The sequence below is a fragment of the Melospiza melodia genome, chromosome 10 (assembly GCF_035770615.1).
Source record: "Melospiza melodia melodia isolate bMelMel2 chromosome 10, bMelMel2.pri, whole genome shotgun sequence".
NCBI classification, from domain to species: domain Eukaryota; kingdom Metazoa; phylum Chordata; class Aves; order Passeriformes; family Passerellidae; genus Melospiza; species Melospiza melodia.
Window position 1 is genome coordinate 18,911,326 of NC_086203.1, and position 20,689 is coordinate 18,932,014.

Below are 20,689 nucleotides of genomic sequence, written 5' to 3' on the forward strand. Positions count from 1 at the left end.
AAGTCACAATCCTTAATGTCACTGTTTTTTTCCTAAACACAAACCAACATTAACCTAAAGTATCAAATATTCAAGTTTTTCATGAACATTGCTGGATTTGAGTTAGTGAATAAGATTTTTAAAGGCTTGAAAGGCTTCCATGCTTTTTAAGAAATAGAGCAGTCAATCTGCTGATAGGACAAGATTTTCAGTTAACTGTACATCAGATTAATTTTTTGCTTATTGTGATGAGGAATAGACAGTTAATGTAAATGGTGTCTTAAAATCTATGCTTTAAGACACCATTTTACTGATTCCCTTCCAGCTCCTATGTCAGTTTAACAATTTGTAAGTAATGCTTAGTCTTGGAATAAAATACAGCTAAATCTCTTTAAGCTACTTATGTAAAACAGGTACGTCTCAATCAGATGTTTTAAAGATTAATTTTCCTAAAGTGACAGATGACAAAAAAATCTAGATTCTGTTCCTGGCTTTATTCCAAAAGAGAGGTGAATACCTAGAGAAGGCAGTAAAGGATGCCTAAGCAAAACGGGTATCCATGCACTGCAGTCTGTTCTCACACCACGTTACTTTCCCCCAGCGCAATGCAGGTCACACAATAAAGAAAAAATAAAGTTGTAACCGTGTCAGCAGTACCTCGGTCTCCTTAGCCGGGCTGGTCACCGTCGGCGCTTCCAAGGCGAAATTGGCCCTCTTGGCGGACAGGTAGCAGGGATAATCCTTGGCCACCATGGCTGCTTTCGGAGCGGCGCTCCCGGGGCTCGGTGCCGGCTCGGAGCGAGCGGCGGGCGGGAGGCGCCGGCCGTGCCCGGCCCCCGGCAGCGCTGTGGCTGAGCTGCGCCCCGGCCCGCGGCCCGGAGCGCGTCCCCGCGGCCGGCCCGCCGCACACTGCGAGCCGCGGCAGCGCCAGCGCCGGCCCGGGCGGGCCCAGGGGCGGGGTCCGGCCCCTCACACACCCTCGGGGCCCGCCCGCTGGCGCTGCCGCGGAACGAGCGCCTCGGGCCTCGCTGTGCCTTCCCTTCCCCGTTCTGGCCGCCGCAGCCCCGAGAGCGCACGGGTACGGGGCACACGGAGCGGGCGCTGCCCGCAGGATGGCTGCGAGAGCGGCTCTGGCAGCCCAGGGTCCCACAGAAGGGCAGGACAGGAGGACCGGACAGACAGCATGTGACAGACAGACAGTGCCCAATGGCACAGAGCCCAATCCAGCCCGGGCTCCAGCCCTACACACGGCAGCGGCACCCACATTCAGTGCGCTGTGCTCCCCTGATCTGAGCCGAACCTGCACCATGTCACTGAGAATGTCACGGTGCCACAACACAGAGCATTGCTTTCGCTGCCTCCTCAGCACGCTCTTCTTTTTTTCTTTTTTTTTTCCCCTCCTAGCCACATTACTGCTTTTTTCCTGTCTGGCAAGCTGGAGTTTGTTTCTTGTGTTTTAAAAGTTCCACTTTTGTTCCTCTTGTTCGGCCAAATTGCTCCCCTGCCTGCATCTCTCATTGTACCGAGCTGAGAAAGAGGGAAAAACACTTCTGCCTAAGGTATCTAACCGGGCATTTCAGTGTCTGTGCAGCCAGGCAAATTCTGTTTGATGACTACCTTAAAACAAAGGTAGTGAAAATTTCCTGAAAAGACAGAGGAAGCATTAGGGGCCCTGTTTGCAACACAGGATCAGTCTGACAGGGACTAAAATACAGGGGACAAGGAAAAGGAAATTGAACAGGAAGCTGGATGGGGAGAAGGGAAGAATATTTTCAGCCACACGGAAGCAGCCCAAACAAGAATAACTTCACAGACCTAGAAAATAACTGATTTTAAAGACAGATCATGTGATGGATGTGGCTTTACAAGCATTTATTTTTCGAAAGGCTGTTAATCAGATAATGATGACTTTAGAATAAGATTAATCAAATGGCAAATTTAGTCCTCATTTGGACACTTTCCTTTGACTTCACCAACATCCCAAACATATAATAAGCTCTCACACTTACCCTCTAGGCCTTTTGAGGAGCAGCTGCAGTACAATCAGAGATGCTCTGCTGTGCCTGTCATGCACATCTCTATTTTATGGTAGTCTATCCTTAAAACAAAAATTCCTAACCCTGAAATTCTGCAAAATCACTAGAAGAGTTACTTCTAGATGTGCAATGACTCTAGAACAAAATGTGATATTGGAACATTTGGATGTTCTGTGCCTTCTCATCTGCATCACAGTAGGGCAAGACAAGGCTGACTGAAAGTGAAAGTGCTGACAAGAGGCACAGAACAGCTTTCATGCAGATAATGGTTAAGCAGATAGGACATACAGAAATGAGAGAGATTAGAGCAGATGTGATAAAGACCTACAAACCACATTTGACAGAGGAAGCAAATATGGAACTATTTTTCACTGTGTTCAACAACAGGGGGAAAAATGGTGCATCAGATTAAATCAGGTGGTGGCAGATTCAGAGTAAAGAACAAGGAGCTAATTCTTCATATTGTATACAACTTTTATATTATACACAGTGGAAGTATCTGTCACAAGATGCTGCTCCTAAGAAACATTCTCAGACACAACTTCTTGACTGTTGGGGCAATATTTTGGGAACAGCATGACTGACTATTTCTGTTTTGGACTCTTCTCTAAGCATCTACTTCTCACCATCACTGGATATTTGGTGTTAGGTGAGATTAATTCTTGCAGCCATCATGTTACTTTCCATATTTAAAAGAAAAAAGAAAAAATGTAGCATTTTATTTGAAGACTACATACAAGTCTTAGCTCAGGATTTCTGAAGCTATGAACACTTACTTCAGTCACATGAATGCACACTCACTTCTGCAAACCTTCTTCCATGTGATGTTCAGAGGACACAGCTCTGAGCACCACAATGTTGGGCAGTTTATCCTCACCTTTCAATCCCATTAAAATACCACTACACAGAAATTGTAAAAAATGGTCAAGAACCTCCATGAGAACACTGCAGCTGCTGTGTAACCATCTAAACCCAAGCAGCCTTGATTTCAAATACCATCTGTGTATGTTTGTTTATGAAGGTGTATGTTAACACCATCTCAAAAATCAGCTCCATTTAAATCATTTTGACAAAATACCTTCAGGGCATGTTCTCAAAGCAATCTAATCCTGTAACATGCTTCATGGCATGAACAGCACTTCGCACAGGACAAGAGTGTACTGGTTTGGAGATTGAAATAATGAACTTGAGTTTATACACAAAAAATATGCCAAGAAAGGGATTCTGTCATTTCTCCATTAATCAGGCCAGTGCATTTCTGCTTGACTAAACATTCTTAAGAAACATAAGAAAAATTAATTCTAAGAGGAATATGATTGTCAATAGGCAGGACTTTCATGTCAGTAAGTTTCAGAGCAGCTTGTACCTACAAGACAGACTTCAAAAAAAAAGTAGGATTCATTAGACTCCATGGACATTTGTTTACTCTACCAGAAAAGTGTAAATACAGTTTTAGAAATGAAATTTGGACCCAAAGTTCATTGATGAATGGCACCGAACTTTATAATTATAATATTATCTAATGGAATAACAAATGCAAACAACTCTCAGAGAGCTAAATGTCTGTAGAATGCTATGTGCATTTATAAACAATGAATTATGATTACAGTTTAGTCATGGTATTGAATCCCCTCTGAACTGTGTATCAAACACTTGGAGTCCCTTCTGAAAGATCTTACAAACTGAGTGTGATTTATATTTCATCTCTACATGAATTTTGATTGCACAGTGGCTGCCCATCAATAGTCACTGCATTGTGCATGTGGGCCCAGGCAGAGCCAAACATCAGCTCATAAACCTCTGCTGAAAGACTCCCTAGAGAACTCCAGTTGTACAGCAGGAGAAACAAAGGATGCAGTGATTCCACTAAGTGTGGAACCAGTGACTCCAACCCTTCCTAAAATTATAGTTAGACTACAAGTCTACACTAACACTATAAAAATTGTGAATCTGAATTGTAAGGTACTTTCAAAAAAATCAACGAGCATTTCAGATAAAATGATGGTAGTAACTAGACTGCAGAGCAGGTCAGTGCATCAGTTTTGCCATTTCTGGAACATATTTTTTGTGGGTTTAGTTCAGTGGAGGAGGTGTAGGAGGGTTTTAAAATCTATTTAGGCCAACAAAGAATTTACTTACCTGTCAGGGAGAAGTAAGGAAGGTATTTGGTAAGTCTGGAAAGCCCAGCTCAAAGAGGCCTAGCACTGCTGACCTGGTTGAGGTCTGAAGTGCACTGACAGAGCTGTTCTGTGGTCATGGTGTTCACACCTACGCCTTCAGTTCATCCCCTCACAGATTCAAAACTTAACACAGAAGTAACTCTTGCAAAAACATCTATCAGCACAGCAAAACCCTTTGAGATGTGCTCAGGTTCAAACTTTACAAAAACCTTAAATTAAGTAGAAATATTGCATACACATTTAAAGGAAAAAAACCACCAGTAGTTTGCAGTTTATGGAATATCTCTCATATAATCTATGCACCCTTTCATTTAAATTGAAAGAAGGTAGATTTAGATTAAATATTGTCACTGTGAGGGTGGTGAGACCCTGGCACAGGTTCCCAGAGAAGTGGTGGATGCCCCATCCCTGGAAGGGTCCAAGGGCAGGTTGGATGGGGCTCCCACCACCCTGGCCTAGTGGAGGGTACCCCTGACCATTGCAGGGGGTTGGAATGAGATGAACTTTGAGGTCCCTTCTAAATCAAACCATTCTGTGATTCCGTGTATGTGGTTTCACAACAAACCAACCAATAAACCAGAGGCCACTGCTTAGGAGAGGTGCTATTCACTGCTAGGAACACTCAAAGCTACTACTCCTCCTATTCTGAAATGACCAGTGAAAGTAATGCTGCACACACTGAGTATCTCTAAAGCCTCTTTCCACCATGCTCCAATCATTAGCAATCTTTCCTTTCAGAAAAACAAACTAACAACAACCACCACTGAAACCACATTCAAACAATCAAAAAAAACTTTTGAAGCAGTCTTTTTAATCAATCTTGAAGAATTTTAATCTTCTCAGAAGATGGAATGCAGAATCACTGACAGTGTTGAGTAAGAAGCCAGAAATCACATAAACTGCTAAAAAAAGAGCATTTATCAGGCAGTAACCCAGCTGTTCAAGAAACTGCAATTTCCTCATTGCAAATACAGATTGTTCACATGGTAATGAGTTCCAATTTACTAGGTAATAAATATCAGGAAGACACTTGATTAAACACTTTGGTGCTGAGAAATTCCAATAAAAATATTAGACAGTAAGTGATTATCATTAAAAATGTGCTCTCAAAACCACACCTGTAATTTTTCCAGGTAGAGCCTTAATCATGGAAAGATCAGTGCAGAAAAATTAAACACATTTCAATGAAACACAGTGAAACTCTGTGGAACATGTGACATCACAAAACTGAACCTCAAATTCCCATTCTGTCTTGATTCTCCATTTGAAGACCTTTCACATGTTCATTATTAGCGCCACGTGTGGAGTACCATGAGAAGGAGAAAGTTAGGTTTCCTCACTATTTTTATGGGCTGTGCTTTGGGATTTGCAGTGAACATCCCCTGAACTATTCCCCAGCTTTTCAGTCAGTAGCAGGAGTCTCCCTTGTCTCCCACTGTGAATGATGGCTATTTCAAAACACCACCCCTACCCTGAGGTACACTCATGTCAAAGTGATGGTGAGCCATGGTTCTCACACCAACCATCACAAATGGTTTGCTGTATAAACACACCCAGTTCAGGCTGCAGGCTTTCAAACTCACACAGTGCTTCTTCATACAAATGTCACTGGTAGAACAATTCTGCACTGGAAGAGAAACAGATCAAACAACCTGCCAAGTTGTTTTGATTTGTTTTTATTTTGCTAAATTCATGTAACTTTTGATTACCACAGGAAATACTGTAGAGTTAAAGGATGCCTTGTAACAATCACTTTCACACTAAGGCAGAAGCACTGCTTTTATGAGCTTCTCGAGGGATAAATAACAGCTCATTTTGAAATCTGCCTCAGATTGATATACAAAAGTCGTTTTGGTGACTGGCCTGCAGCTCAGTGCTAAGGCTGCCTGGCCTGGACTCACTGGGAAGGGTTCACACTTCCCCACCCCACACCCACACCCAGCAGTGCACAGCACTGGTGCTCCCTGAGGGGGCAATCACAGGGTGTGGTGAGTTGGCCAAAATGATCCTCCACCGAGTCACACTTGCAAACAAAGAAGTTGGTTGAGTTTGTCTGAGTACACTTCCCTGGGGAGAGCAGAAAGGAGGAGGTTAAGGCTGATTTATCCATGTGGACTTGAAACAGCTGCTCAAATTCTGTAGAGGGTGAATTGATCACCCTAAGTGGAGCATCCTTTCCTGAATTTTTCATTGAAAGGCATTCTAGGGAGAGGAAATTACTGGAAACACTTGTATGATGTTCAAATGAGATTAAATGAAACTAAAATACTTTTGTTTAAGTTACAGGCAGTAGGGGAGCAGGAATTTCTCTCAAGATCACTTATGCTGACTGGAAAATTAAGTAAGAAATTTCTTTATGAGAAATCATTATCCCTAATACAAAATGTTCAGCAAGACATCACGGTAGTGGTCTATTTTTTGTTTTGATTAAATTTTATTACAAAAACATTTATATTACATGAGTAACTCTGTAAAATTTGTCCTCAGAGTGGATAGTATCTTGTAATTTTCTGCTGTATGTATTCATGTATGTTTTGCTTATATATGTATGTCTATCCAGATAAGAGCAAGAAGAAAATTCTGTTCTTCTATTCAGAAGCAACAGGACTTTCCCCTCTCTATAACTGATCTCACTATACTGGCCAAATGCCACTAGGTTTGACCTTCCAACCATGCCCTCCAAATGCAAAATGCAAAGCAAAGTTTGGTGGTTCCAGGGTTTATTAGGCAAATCACATAACTGAGAAGTGGGAAAAAAAATCAAAATCCAAACCAAAGCCTACAAAAACCTCAAACAAAAATAACTAAACAAAAACCTTTAAAACACCAAACAAACAAACAAACAACAAAAGAAGAGCTTTCAGCTACAGAAGTCCTTTTAAGTCAGAAATAAAACTAGCAAAAAGGATATCACTTGGGTCTTTTGAGTTGTCTTTTCCTATTCCCCTCTTTACCTAATCATACAAACTTGAATCCTTATTATACATTCCTTTGTGTTCATCTTGACACAGCTTACTGTGCTGCACTCAGAGTCCCAAGGGCTGACACAGAATAGGGTTTTACAGTATGGCTGAGGGGAATTGACAATTAGCCACTTGTACAAGTATAAACCTCACTTCCCTCTCTACCCAAATTCCTCTTCCTGCTCCTCCACTGGCACTGTACCCTCTCCCTGCCACCTTATTACAAGTCTAACATTCATCTCCTCACACAGGTAAGTCGGCAGTCCAGAAAACCAAAACCACTTTATTTATCTTGTCCGCTGCTTTTGTGAGCTGAACAACTTACTGTGGCATGAGAAAAGCACCAGAACTCACTGCAGATGAATGGTAAAAAAGCTCTCAGGTGCAAATAAGGACAGGACGGGGAAAAGGTTGGTTTTTCTCCTCCTAGCTGAGCTCTGTTAGCTCAGCTTATTTCATGAAGTCATACCCAAAGAATATTGTCATAATTTCATTCTTTGGATGAGAGACTTGGATCAGGAGCCTTATTTATTTATTTTTAAAAACAAACCCACCTATTAATTTCCATAACAACTGTGCACTATTACTCATCTAGTTGGTCATTTTTGCCAATTTGACTATCTTAAAATTAGAATATTTGCACCTCCTGAATAAACATTTAGAACACAAATCTTGAGACTGATTTAATGTTCTCTTTAATTCACCTGAATTAAGGTTGGAAAAGACCTTTAAGATCATCACATCCAGCTGTTAACCCAGCACAGCCTACCACAATACATTAATTGCAAAAGGTATTCAGAAAAATTAAAATTTACAAATTAAGATCACCCTGCAACTCTAGAAATTTAGAGGTAATGGGCCTTATGAAAGTCTAACAATTTGAGGAAATTAAATCATCAGCATGAAAATTACAATTCATGTACCCTTTTCTAGACCACAGCCAAGGATGTGCCAGCAGTGTTTCCAGACCCAAAGATAAGCAAATAAAAATTGTTTGACACAGATTACAAGATATCCATGGGGAAGAGTGGTGAAAGTCAAGCAAAACACTGAGACTACTAAGGGCTTCACAAACAGAAACAAGAGTCTGATAACTCCACTACAGTGAAGCAGCCTTGAACCTGAGAAGTTTTTTTTTCACACTGCAATACTGACTGGCCACCCTGTGCAGAAAACCTCCACATTTGGTCCTTAACAAGTTCCTTGGATCACTCAGTGCCTTACAATCCAGATTGCTACAGTGATTATGCAAGTTTCAATATTCCACTGCAGTGGTCCATTAATACCTTCAGAAATGTTGTTCAATTCCCCTATGCAGTGACCTACTGTACAAACACATCAGACAAAAATGAACACAAGAAACTAAATCATCTTTCTGTTGCCCACATCCTCCCCCTAAGAGCAGGCAGGAAAACCATGTTATAACTTCAAAAAGAAGTGTCCTTGCAAAAACTGGTAATGCTTCAACAACTGATAGAACTACTCTACTCTCAGTACAACTGCACTGCTGACCTGTGTCCTTAAACCTGGTGTGGCATGAAGTAATGATGTGACTAATCTTCAAAAGACAGCTGAAATGGGACATAACATCTTCAAACAGACAACAACAACTTACTCTGAGACAGAACTCCTTTGTTCATATGCCTTTATCAAGGATTAGGGAATGGAGAAACCATTGCCGGGAATAAAAAAGGTTTTATTTAAAGTTACAAAATAACTGTCTTCCCAAGTGTTAATAGAATGATGTCATTCCATCCCATGGTACAGAAGTTACTATAACAAGTTTTAATTGCCACAGAAATATAAATTAGAAACAGTTTTCTTGAATATTCTCCTGATTTAAGAAAGCCAGCAGTAATTTCTGAAGGCTGTCTCCTCTCTGGTCAAGCTGTTAACCACAAACTGCTCTGACACTGATCAAGCTCCTCCTGCTTTTATAGGATCATTACCAAATCTCCAACCACAACACACCACAAGTGCTCAACTATGAATTTTGGACAGGTGACTAATGATCACAGTTAATTTAGTTCCCAAGACAGCAGAGAGAGTTAATAGTTGGAAAAATGTCTCAAAGCAATTCCAAACATCACAAAGAAAATATTGTTTACTACTTTAAAAGCTAAGAAAACTCACAACTGCATCAGAACATACTTCTTGTATCTAATAATCTTGGAAGCATAGCCATTGACTGAACACAAAAGCATGATGTTTCAGTAAACATTCTGATTTTATTATATAATTGGGATTGGTGTTAAATTACATGGATAGCAAATACTGTATCTTCAAATCCCCACAAAAACATGAACTCTTAATAAACCTCCTACTCTAATAAACAGTGAAGTGTTAATATAAATGACAGTAGAACAACGTGAGGAGACTTAAATATCAACCAGAGCCCTAAAATGACTTTGTTCTAAGAATTCATGTTAAACACAGAGGATAGTGGGGAAACAGAGAAGCCATACACTTTTAGTGCAAGGCACTGCTCTCAGGGCTAAAGAACATTAACAGTGACAAGTTTGTTCTGACCAGCATGTAACTTTTGGGAAAGATTCTTCTGATAACATAGGGATGTATAGCAGGAGAAAACCACACAGATTAAAAAAAGTAAACAAATAAAAATGAAGTTGAGAATGAAAGCTGTTATTCTAGACCAGACAGGAGCAGAAGTGAACAACCTGAATGGCAGGTTTGTGGGATTGGCATAAATAATTTATCTATCTTTGAAAAGCCTTTGTAGTTTGTTTGATGCATAATAGAAGTCATTAGAGCAATACAAAGAGGAGCACAGAACAATCAAAGTGATTACCTAAGAAAACAGTAAATAATATACAAAATTAGATACAGGATGTATAAAAGCTCCATGATTCTCAGTATGATATTGATGCCATTCAAGAACACAGCAAAAGAATTTTAGAAGAGAAGGCATTGTCACATTAAATGAATTCTTGTATTATGGGAGGCAATATGTTCCTTAATTGATGGGTAGAACAAATTTAGTGTTGAAGGCTCTGTACCATGAATACCCCACCAGCAACCCACACACTGCACTTCCCACTATGAAATTCCCAGAGACAGTCCTTTCACTTAATGTGACCTTCATTTACTCAACATTCTCAGAGTCCTTTTACTTAACATAATCTTCAACCCTGCACACAAGCAGCAGTTTAGGTAGACATGCAAGTAATCTTGATTTTTTTTAAAAAAATCCCTCCCAAGGAATCTTATTTCACTCTTCAGCTGTCAAACCCTGAGTTTGTGCACGAGTTCTAGGCTGCAACAGAAGAGAACAAGGTTACATAACACTGCTTGGTAAGTAAACTAGCTGTAGGAAATGGTTTTGCAAGCGCTTTAACAAAGAACTGCTTTCCATAATAAAAACAGAGAACAAACTTGTAACCATCCACACTGCTAATTTTGACTGAAGCAAAAATATTTTGTCACCTATAAAAGTTGAAAGAGGAAAAGGAAAGTAAAATGTGCAATGGGAGTAAAGCCCATGTTTTTCCAGGCTGCAGAATTCTTTCATTTTGATTAATAATTATCCATTAGAAACATGATAACATTTCACTGGCTCTATACTTATCTTATTCTAAACCAAGTAGAAAACAAATGGGACAAAAAAAGCGAGCAGACTGCTGGCATGTGAACATGTTGCAATAAAGCAGAAGGAAAAATGTTAATCCTTGTGCTGTACTTCAAGCACATTGTACACATGGTACAGGTGTTCTCAGTGTGCTCTGCCAGCTCCCCTTGAATCCACTACTCCATTCCTCCCTAAAGCAAAACAGGACCCAGGAAGAGAGAGCACACACTGAGTATTCAAGGGAGTTGCAATGATAATCCACAAGGAAAAAGGGTTAAATCCTATGAAATGTCCAGCCCTTGCACTGATGAATGCAAACTGAAAGGCTGAAAGGACAGCTTCATAAAAGCATAGCTGTACAATAAAGATTGGAATGCACCTCATATCTGCAGCAGAAACACAGGTATGTTATTACATACTGTTCTCTGGAATTTGGTGGTTTGTTTTCGTACAAACACTTAGGGACTACCTGCTTCTGTTCCTAATTGCTTCCTGTAGATCTGGTATTTTTATTAAACTGAAGGATATCTCTCCAAATGATTCAGTTTTGCCACAGTAAGAATCCATCTATTTTGTTAGTTCAGGAAGTGCCATTTGTTTCAGTACGTGCTATCTAACAGCAGATGCGCATTAAAACGTGTCACTGCAGGATATATTAACCACATCACATGAACAAGCCAAACAGCTGAAATAAGAAGCCACAAAGATCTTTTGGAACATGAGCAGCCTCCCTGATCTCTATGAAACTAAATCACTAGTCTGATATTACTTGCACATATGGGAAATATACAATAACTGGCAACAGATCTTATGGAAGGCACAGACTAATGCTTTGCACTTGTTTTACAATAGCTACCTACCCTACAAGCACCTCTTTTTCTGCCCTGAGTTATACATTTACATACCAACAGTGTATCTACAATAGAGTTTGGATTCAGATAGTATTTCCCCAATATACAATAGCTCAAGGAGGGAAGGCTGCTTTGTTTGTGGTGTAGAGGTTTGGATTTTTTAAATAATTGCCTTGCCCTCACATTCTTTCTCAACATCTGCAGAATTTGATCTGGAAAAATCTCTAAACAATCATCTTCTGACCCAACATTTCTGTTAGAGTTGTAATATTCCCCCATCCTCTGCAAGGTCCAAGGCAATCAAAAATTCTGCTAGCCAATTTTTACATTTGTACCCAGATTATGAGAAAGAAGCTTTGAGTGAGATATTGCAAATTTTCAAAAGTAATGGTAACAGAGATAAACCAAATTAACAAATTACTACAAACAAAGACACCCCTTGCAAAAAGAGAAAGTAGAAAGAGGGAAATCTTTAACCTGATCCTATCTCTGGTGTTAGATGAGCAGCCTTCACTATGACTTGCTATGCAACTCAGTATGAAAATGTTACCAGACACCATGCTGAAAAGTGACATCAGAAATACAATCTAGTGTTCCTCACCCTCTCTTTAACCTTACAGAATCATATAGCACAAATCCAGTTTTGCCTCTGACCACAAAATACCCATGTACAGTTATTTCTGTGAGCACAATTTGCAGGCAAGTGCCTCAGGAATTGGACATTCTTTTCAAAGAAAGCTCCACAGATTTTGTACCAGTAATCCCCAAATTTTAGGGATCACGGACAACAATATTAAGAAAATGGTGTGTTTACCAACAGCTTCAAGCTTGTAATTAGGAATTTTCTATAATTGTTTTTTCTTTCATGTGGCCACAAGAATCATTAAGGTGCTCTCTGAGACAGTGTTGTCTGCCATCCATAATCTCAGGACCGCTTTTTCAGGCCTTTTAACTAAAGGTAACAGCTGTATTTGTGAGGTGATCAATATTCATAAAGTGCCCAAACAATTCACATTGAAAAAAAGAACAGAATAAAATAACAGAATTGAATGACACTCAATACCTATCCCCTCCCCCAGTACTAACCAGTGGAAAAAAAAGGCAAGAATACTAAAGATATATTTCAAAGAGATAACACTTTGCTCATAGTTGTTAAGATTCTTGTACGATGATTTTGCTAAATATTTTTCCGTATGTGAATGAATTCCACTACCTAGGACCACAATTTCTTTCCTACTGTATTCAGTATTTCTAGGGTGAGGATTATGTCTTGTTTGTGAAACTGGCTGGAAGTTTCTAATGGTTCTTTTCAGGAAGCTTGCATCTGTTTTTCAAACCTGTTCCTTCCTAAACTTGCTAAAGTTGGCCCCAAAAATGTATGAGGAAATAACCAGAGGATGAGGGGGATGGGGAAGGAACTTCAAAGACACCTTTTCTTAATTAAATCTCGAAGTGTTACTCCTTCCTGTCGAAGTGAGTCACGCAGGGCTTTAGCTGTCACACCTGACAGGGGGAGGGGAGGTGTCAGCACGGACAAGGGGTTTGTGTTTCAGCTGCCTCCTCTAATTGGCAGCCTGGAATTAATTAATGAAGTGGAACCAGCACACACTTGAGTGCAGCACACAATTAAGCATGGCAAGGAGTATCAAAAACCACTGCTGCTTGCTTTAATACTCTTTTATTGCTACAGAACATGGAGAGGTAAAACAGGAAAGGCAAATGCCAATTACCAGAGACACGAGGGTGCCTCTGGCAGCCACTGGTACCATCTGGGTCTCAGTCTGCTGCTAAGCTTTACCTGAGCAAGCAGTGAGAACAGTTATCTTACCTAATAAACAATAGCCTTTTCCATTTTTAGTCTTTTTTGTCTCAGAATTATTTAAAATATTCTGTCTAAAGCCATCTGATTGATGTGGCTGCTCCAAGTAGTCTCAGCTGGAACCTCTCAGTTCACTGTATCAGCATTTCAACTATCAATTCAGGTGGAAAGCCAGGGTCAGGAATGTGTCAACTTCATGGATTCATCAACTCATAACAGCAATGTCATTTCTGTAACCTTTCCTCTTGATCAGCTCTTAGTGCTCAGCACAACCCACCTTCCCATAGATGAGGCCAGATATTTAACTTCTGTATTTTAAAGAACAATCTTTGGAGGGGTATAGAGAAAAAAAATCCCCAGTTATTTTTGGAGCATTTCCTTCCATTTATTTTTGTTGTTAAGTAACAGCAGATTTTACATGCTTATTTTTGGGTTCTGCTTTAACTGCCCTGACGGAGTATTGCAAAGCAGCAGCTGATTCCTTCACAAATGATGTGCCTAAACAAATCAGCACAAGTGACTTTTCTAACTTTACAGCTACATTACATCAATACTTACCAGAACCTAAGAGTGCCAGTGACTGCTGCTCACAGGGTAACTTGCACCCATTTGCAGCTTCAGAGTTGCTGTTGATTCAGTTTTACTGTACATAAGCATCAATTCAAGTAATTATTAATCCTATAAAGGAGAAAGAAGGCATTGAAACTGTTTTCAGGTGATGCCATTCCAAACTCACAAGTGCAAGCTTGGCTGGCTCAAACTGCTTCCATCTCAGGAAAGGACAGCAATCTGAGAACAATGAAGGGTTCCTTCATTAGCTGTTGCAATCCCCAAGGATAAGACCTACTTTTTCCATATAGAAGCTTCCACATGGAAGAGCTATAACATTTGAGCTTTTCTGATGATCCTTTAACAGACAAAAGATATTAATGTTGCCACTAACAATTTGTTCCTTCTTCCATTTCCTTTTTCTTTACACAATGGGAAATTTCAATTCATTTTTTTTGGAGTTAATTCTAAGAAGTGGAAAGTGATGCAAGGCAAAGTGAAATCTGTCATAGCTTCATTACCAGTGTAGCTGTACCTACATATACATAGCAGCTGTTTCATAAAGGCTTCATCAACTCTTCCTTTCCCACTTGTTTATGGGTTTATTTTTTGGAATGATCTCACACATCAGGTTACAAGAAAAAAACCTGAATGCTGCTGAGTGCACCAATTCTTTGCTTCTTAAACTAAGGTCACTAAAAGGGGACTATAAGATGAGAGCTTTACCAGTAAATCCATCAAGCACTTACATATTTACAACTTTGTGGTCTGTTTAATGTTCAGAATTACTTTGTAAGATGTCCTCATCTGTATCTCTCACTTGTAGAGGGTTTTTTAGCCTACTTAAGTGAACACCACAAAGAGGAAGTTATTTTTAAAGAGCACTAAGAAGTGACAAATGTGAGAGAATATATCCAGTAAGAGATACATTGTTGCTTTAACTAATGGATGAAGAATCATTAATATATTGACATTATGTATGTTTTCTGCTAATGTAAATAAAACTAAAAGATGACAGTAAAAATCAAAGTATAGCTCTATTGGTGTCAAAGAAATCACTTTGGAAACAAGGCATCTCATTTGATGGAAGGGAACATTCATTCATATGTCATGTCCCCAGACACAGGAAAGAAAAAGTCTCCCTGCCAGGATGCCAAAGGCAAAACTATTTTTCCTGAGACAAACTATCTTAACTTCCTGAGGAGTTAGGCAAAAGCTGCCAGTCAGGCCCCTAATCCTACGCATGACCCAAGAGTCCACTTGGAAAAATCACTGAATTTAAAAATACAGGTAGAGAAATGATGAATAACAAAGGCAATAAGTAGGCAACAAATATGAACTCTCTCTGACAAGGTAGTGTATTTTGGAACTTCTGTAAATGACATTTTTAAAGCTTGTTGCAGAATTTGATGCAGGTGCTGGCTAGAAAGTATTCTGGCAGAGATCAGTACATTTAGCTGTGCTCTGAGTGCTCTTATCATTTTGGGTTTTGGGTTTCTTCTTTTCCTTCTTACTCTATGACAGAAGACCATTGCATTGACTTCATGCAGTAAACTGATTTTAACAAATTTGTACTGCAGTACTTCCTGGCACTGCTTGTACTTTGCTTACTCCAAAGCTATGCATCCTGCATCAAAAGACTGTCTCACTACAGCAGGTCCTGAAATGCTGCACCCAGACCAAGCTCAATTACATCATAAATGAATACAAGAATAGTACTTTCCATTTCAGTAACATTTCCATATTCCTTTAGGTTTGATGAATACATTTTCTTAGTACCACTAAGGAAAAATAAGCTCATCAGCATTTCACAACCACAAAACCAAGCCAGAGAATATGTAAGTGATAGATGAAGTTGACGAGAAATATGCTCTGTAACCACAAACAGATTGTTAACTTCAGGCAATGTCAAACCCAGCCTCCACACCACTTCCTTGGCCAATTCCACATAGATATGGGCAGCAAGTTCATTATCATCATCATAAGTGTTAAAAACTTCATGTTAGCAAAAAAGGGCATAAAAAGCTGCTTATTTAGACAAGAGGTTAAAAAGGCAAAAATGTCTTCAAACATCAAAACATTCAAACTGCTTGAATTCAGAGCACATTTCAGAGTGCAGGAAGTCACTGTGCTATTCTAAGTGATGGAACAAAAGAAAAAAAAAGCCACAAAAGAAGCACAACAAACATGCTGTAAGCAAGAAATGCCAGAATATAAAACAAAAAATCTCCCTGAAACAACACAATGCTTACAATGAATAACATATTGTAAACAACATATTCCAATACAACAATGCTCTTACAACTCTCAGCTTCATGACTCAAAGTTGACTCATTTGTCTTAATTAAGAAGCAACTATGGAGCTTTCATAAAAGAGGTAAGAAACACTTCATGTACTACCTATAAATACTTTCAGAACTTTCATTATGGTTAATTAGTAAATAGTATTAGAAAAACTTGTGTAGCCTCCCCAAGAATGCTTTTGCTCCCATGACAAACCCACTTGACACAGTTTACATCTTTCATAGTCTCATCCTGTTCCCATCCCATCACATACACATCCCTGACCACCTCTGGGTCCAGCAATAGATAGAAATTAGACCAAAAATATCTGATTTAGAAGATGAAAGATCTGATACATAGATATCTATAAGTAATAAATAAGACCCTATGCCTATTCAAACTTTGTTAATATTTTTACACAATCTGGGTTCCTACTCCTTAAATGAAATCAATAGTTTCTGGAAGTAATTTCATTAATTTCACAGGAAGAAAGAATTTACTGCCAGCCTCTCTCCCTCCAGCTAAGGGCTTGCATTTGTTCTGTTCATTATTGAAGTTCTGGAAGTGTACAATTAGTTTAATTTATTTTGAAAGGTCTTCACTAACCTTTGCAGAAGAGTAACTGTTATGTCAAGAACACAAAGATCTTGACCTTATGTATTTAAGCCTCCACTATCCTACCTTGCCACTGCCTGTCTCATAATTGAAAGCTACAACAAACCAGTGAGATCTCTTGAAAGATGGAGGATTCATTGAAGGCCCAATAACACATAACCAGTTTTTATATTTAAGAACTCACCTCAAACAGTGAAAAGGAAAACCACAGAATCCAAACTTGGGCCTTAAGCAGGTGAACTGTAATTCCAGCTGTCCTCTGGACACTCTCTGTAACTATCAGGGTCCCTACACAGCCACCAGCTACACCAGCAGGAACACATTCCTGTGTTATGTAAAATGAATTATTTAAAGCTTTAATAGTCAGTTGTTTATCCACAGAATTGTAAAACTAAAACATCATAAACTGGAAACTTATTTCAGTAAGAGGCAGCTGATATAGGATAAACTTAACATTCACAACAGCACCATAATGCTTTGTTTTACTTTATCAAGTAAATAAGTCGCTCAGACTGTCGATGCCTCATCAGGTAAGTGCCCTGAATATATTAACATCAAGTTTGTTCTGAAGACAAGGATGACAAATTTACATTTCTTTACAAACATGATTCCGTACAGTAAGGTAATTTGGAAGGGAAAAATCTCAAATTGTAAGTTTAAAGAGGAAATACACAAAAATTAATTAAGTGGTTTTAATCAACAGGCTAAAGAAAAGCCAGATGAGTGGACTGTTGCTGTCCTCTGAATTACATTTTTAGAAAATCAAATTAAAAGTCAATTACATTCTCACAGTGAGTTAAAATTGAGTAGAACCATTAAACACACAGCAACAGATATTTAAACATATTAAGTTACCTACAGTAAGATTTGGAAATTAAATGCTTCAGCGCCTTTGACAATTCTATGCAGATGAATGCATTCATCACTACCTAAGCATCTTTAAAAATCCTGGCATAAAATTCTAATGCAAAGGAATACCTATGGCAGCTAAACTGCCTGCATTCCAGGAAGGAGAGCTTTAAAAGATTGTGGTTTTGTTTCCAATTCTATGAAATGTTCACTAAAGAAGCCAGCTGACTGAGATAAATCAAGTGAATCCCTCCTCCATGAAGGGATTAAGCTCTTAGAGGCAAACAAAACTCAAAGGGCAACCTCTACCACAAGTACAAAGCAAATATATACAATTTAAATAATGTATTTCATGTACAAAAATAGTAGATGAAAGGCTGAACATTTCCCAAGACAAATTCAAATCCTTTCAGTATTGGTTTCTTTGAGAACAGTGGTGGAAAATATCAGCTAGATTGTTATAAACATTGCCTTAAGAATTCACAGATCAATTAAAAAAGAGACCTTTTAATCCAACTAATGGCTGATATCACAGATAAGACAGAAGAGAATATAGTGGAAGTAAATGAAAAATTCTGTAATATAGCAGCAGATTTACATTTTATTCTGCAATGCAGAACTGTGTGAATGAACCTTGCAGGTTTACAGCAAATTTTTTTACTTTTTTGCTGACTCATTTTTGTAGTCATGTAAATGAAGAAGTTCAAATAAGTGTAAATATCCCATAAGTTACCACTAGAGATGTTCTGTCCTCATCCAGGTGGGATGACTTTACAAAATACTGTTGTTCAGTCTTCTCTATGTTATTGGGTATATCTAAACCACCAAGAGTATTACTCTGCAAGTTTTAGTTCTCTTTTTTCTGCAGTCTTGTTCGTCATCAGCAGAGGTGACATGCTAATATACTGTTGACAAACACAATGAAAACACACTTAGGAAAAAAGGGGTTTTTTGTTTTGTGTTTTTGTTTTCTGTAAAATGCTCTTGGAGCATTTAGAAACACTTGTTAAGCTTCCACTTGCTGGGGGCTTTCCCCTCCTGGCTGCTTCCCACACCATGGAAAGGACACAGGGTGCAGGTGCACAACAGAGCCAGCAGCTGTAAGCAGACACCCTTCAGCTGTCCTGATTACAGAGTTACAGTGATAACAGAACGATAGAAAAAACAATAAAAGTTTCCCTAAGAGATAAGAGGACCTAAAGGCTACCAAATGACTTGAAAAATCACTGCTATGCAGAGATCATTTTCTAGGATTATTGTGGCATTAGCACAGCATTCTAAGATTACCCCAGAGAAAAGTATGAAACTTTTATGACAAATCATGTTACACTTCTCTGTTTTAATATTCACCTGCTTATGTCCCCCTACACTGCCCTGCACTGGAGTGGGGCATTGGGATGTGCCCTTCCCACTGCAGTTACAGCACTGGCACTATAGAACATCCCCCAGGAATTTCTGTGCTTTGGTCTCAAAGCACGTCAGGAAAACAAACACAGATTTGTTGCATTTTTCAGATAAGGATCTGATCAAGAGAGAAGTCCAATGAGCCACTGAAGGGTACACAGAAAACTCAAGGCTCATGAGGAATAAAAACAAGCCAAATAGATCATGTAACCACAAATATCTGAGTGAAACTTCTTATCTCTTTTTGAAAAAAAACTACTTTCACCAGCTAAAATTAGGAAGTACCTACTAGAAAATGTTTAACAGTAAGGTTGTCTTTGTTTTCCTTGTTGCTAAGCTCTTGCTGAAGAAGTTATTTGATAATGACTTTCCTGCTAAGATGCAGCTTGTTTCAAAAAACACAAAGCCTAGTATAAGAGGTTTCTTCAAAAGATAGAAGCAGATGTAATCTATTATTTAATGAAAATCACCTCAACATATTGATAAAATTACTTTAGCTTCATATTAGCTGAAACAAAAACACATCCTCTGCCCTACCTAAGGAAAAGGCATTATCTGAAAGAACTGGTTATCTGTAGGTCCTGGCTACATAAAAAGTACCATACAGGATCCCCTGCCCATACCTGTTCAGGGGATTTTATACTGATCTGAATGCTCACATGCAGTGTAAGATAGTGCCTGAAACTGGTTTGTGACTTGGAAACCTTGTTAACAATAGACAGAGAAGCTCTAGGCTGGATTGCCTGCAGGAGTAGTAGAAGCTTCTAAAAAAGACCATGCAAAACTATCTGTAATGAATAATTTCATTACATTTAATTCAACCACCAGGAGATGGGTGGGACAATGCCCTTACAAGGCCTGTCCTAATGCTATGATGTAGAGAGGCATCCTGGTGTATTTAAGTATTTATGTACCAACTTCATTTCCTGTTATGGTTGGTCACTTCTAGAGGCACAGCCAAAATGCAGCTGGCATTGCAAAAATGCATGGACTTAACTATGCAGCCATGACTTGGCTTGCACTCCAGACTTCAGTAAGCACTGGACTGTGTCAAGCACTCCCAGTGGATATTATGTGAGGATGAATGGGCCATCCTTTCCTTCTTCCATGGAGTAATTACAGGTAGACTGCTTCAGTCAAAAGTTTAACATAACTTGAAAAACCTCAACTCTTTGGCTCCAGGCCACACACAGCACATTGCTTACATGGTACCTCCAATTTTTTTACAAATTATGTCTGCACAGTCCATATTATAAATTCAATTTAAAATACAGTTACCAATAATGATGTATAAAACTTAATTTTAGAAAATGTATGGCATTATACGATATTTATCTCTATAGAACTAATATCAGGGCTTATTTTGACCTCTAAATAAACCAAATTACTGTAACTCATTATTTGATTGAATTTCATTATGAAAACCTGCCCTGCAAGCCTTCATCAAACCAACCACTGCACACATTGCTTAATAGATATCCAACTTCATAGCTGCCAATAACATCTGGCTAATTTCAGTTCACAAATGCTCCCAGTCTGCCATGTGGAAAACAAGCAAATGTCAAGCCTGTTTCT

The 20,689-nt window shown here is 39.0% G+C and overlaps 1 protein-coding gene across 4 annotated transcripts in view; it reads right to left on the bottom strand.

The window, feature by feature from the left end:
• ARHGEF3 (Rho guanine nucleotide exchange factor 3) overlaps window positions 1-20,689 on the bottom strand; it is a 107,879-nt gene that overhangs the window by 23,438 nt on the left and 63,752 nt on the right. The window contains exon 1 of one of the 4 annotated variants that reach the window (XM_063164683.1): window positions 637-783. The exons of the other annotated variants lie outside the window; for them this stretch is intronic. Within the exon in view, the coding sequence (XP_063020753.1) occupies window positions 637-732 (96 nt within the window). The 5' untranslated portion in view covers window positions 733-783. Of the gene's footprint in view, window positions 1-636; window positions 784-20,689 lie in introns of those variants that run through there. 4 annotated transcript variants of the gene reach the window in all.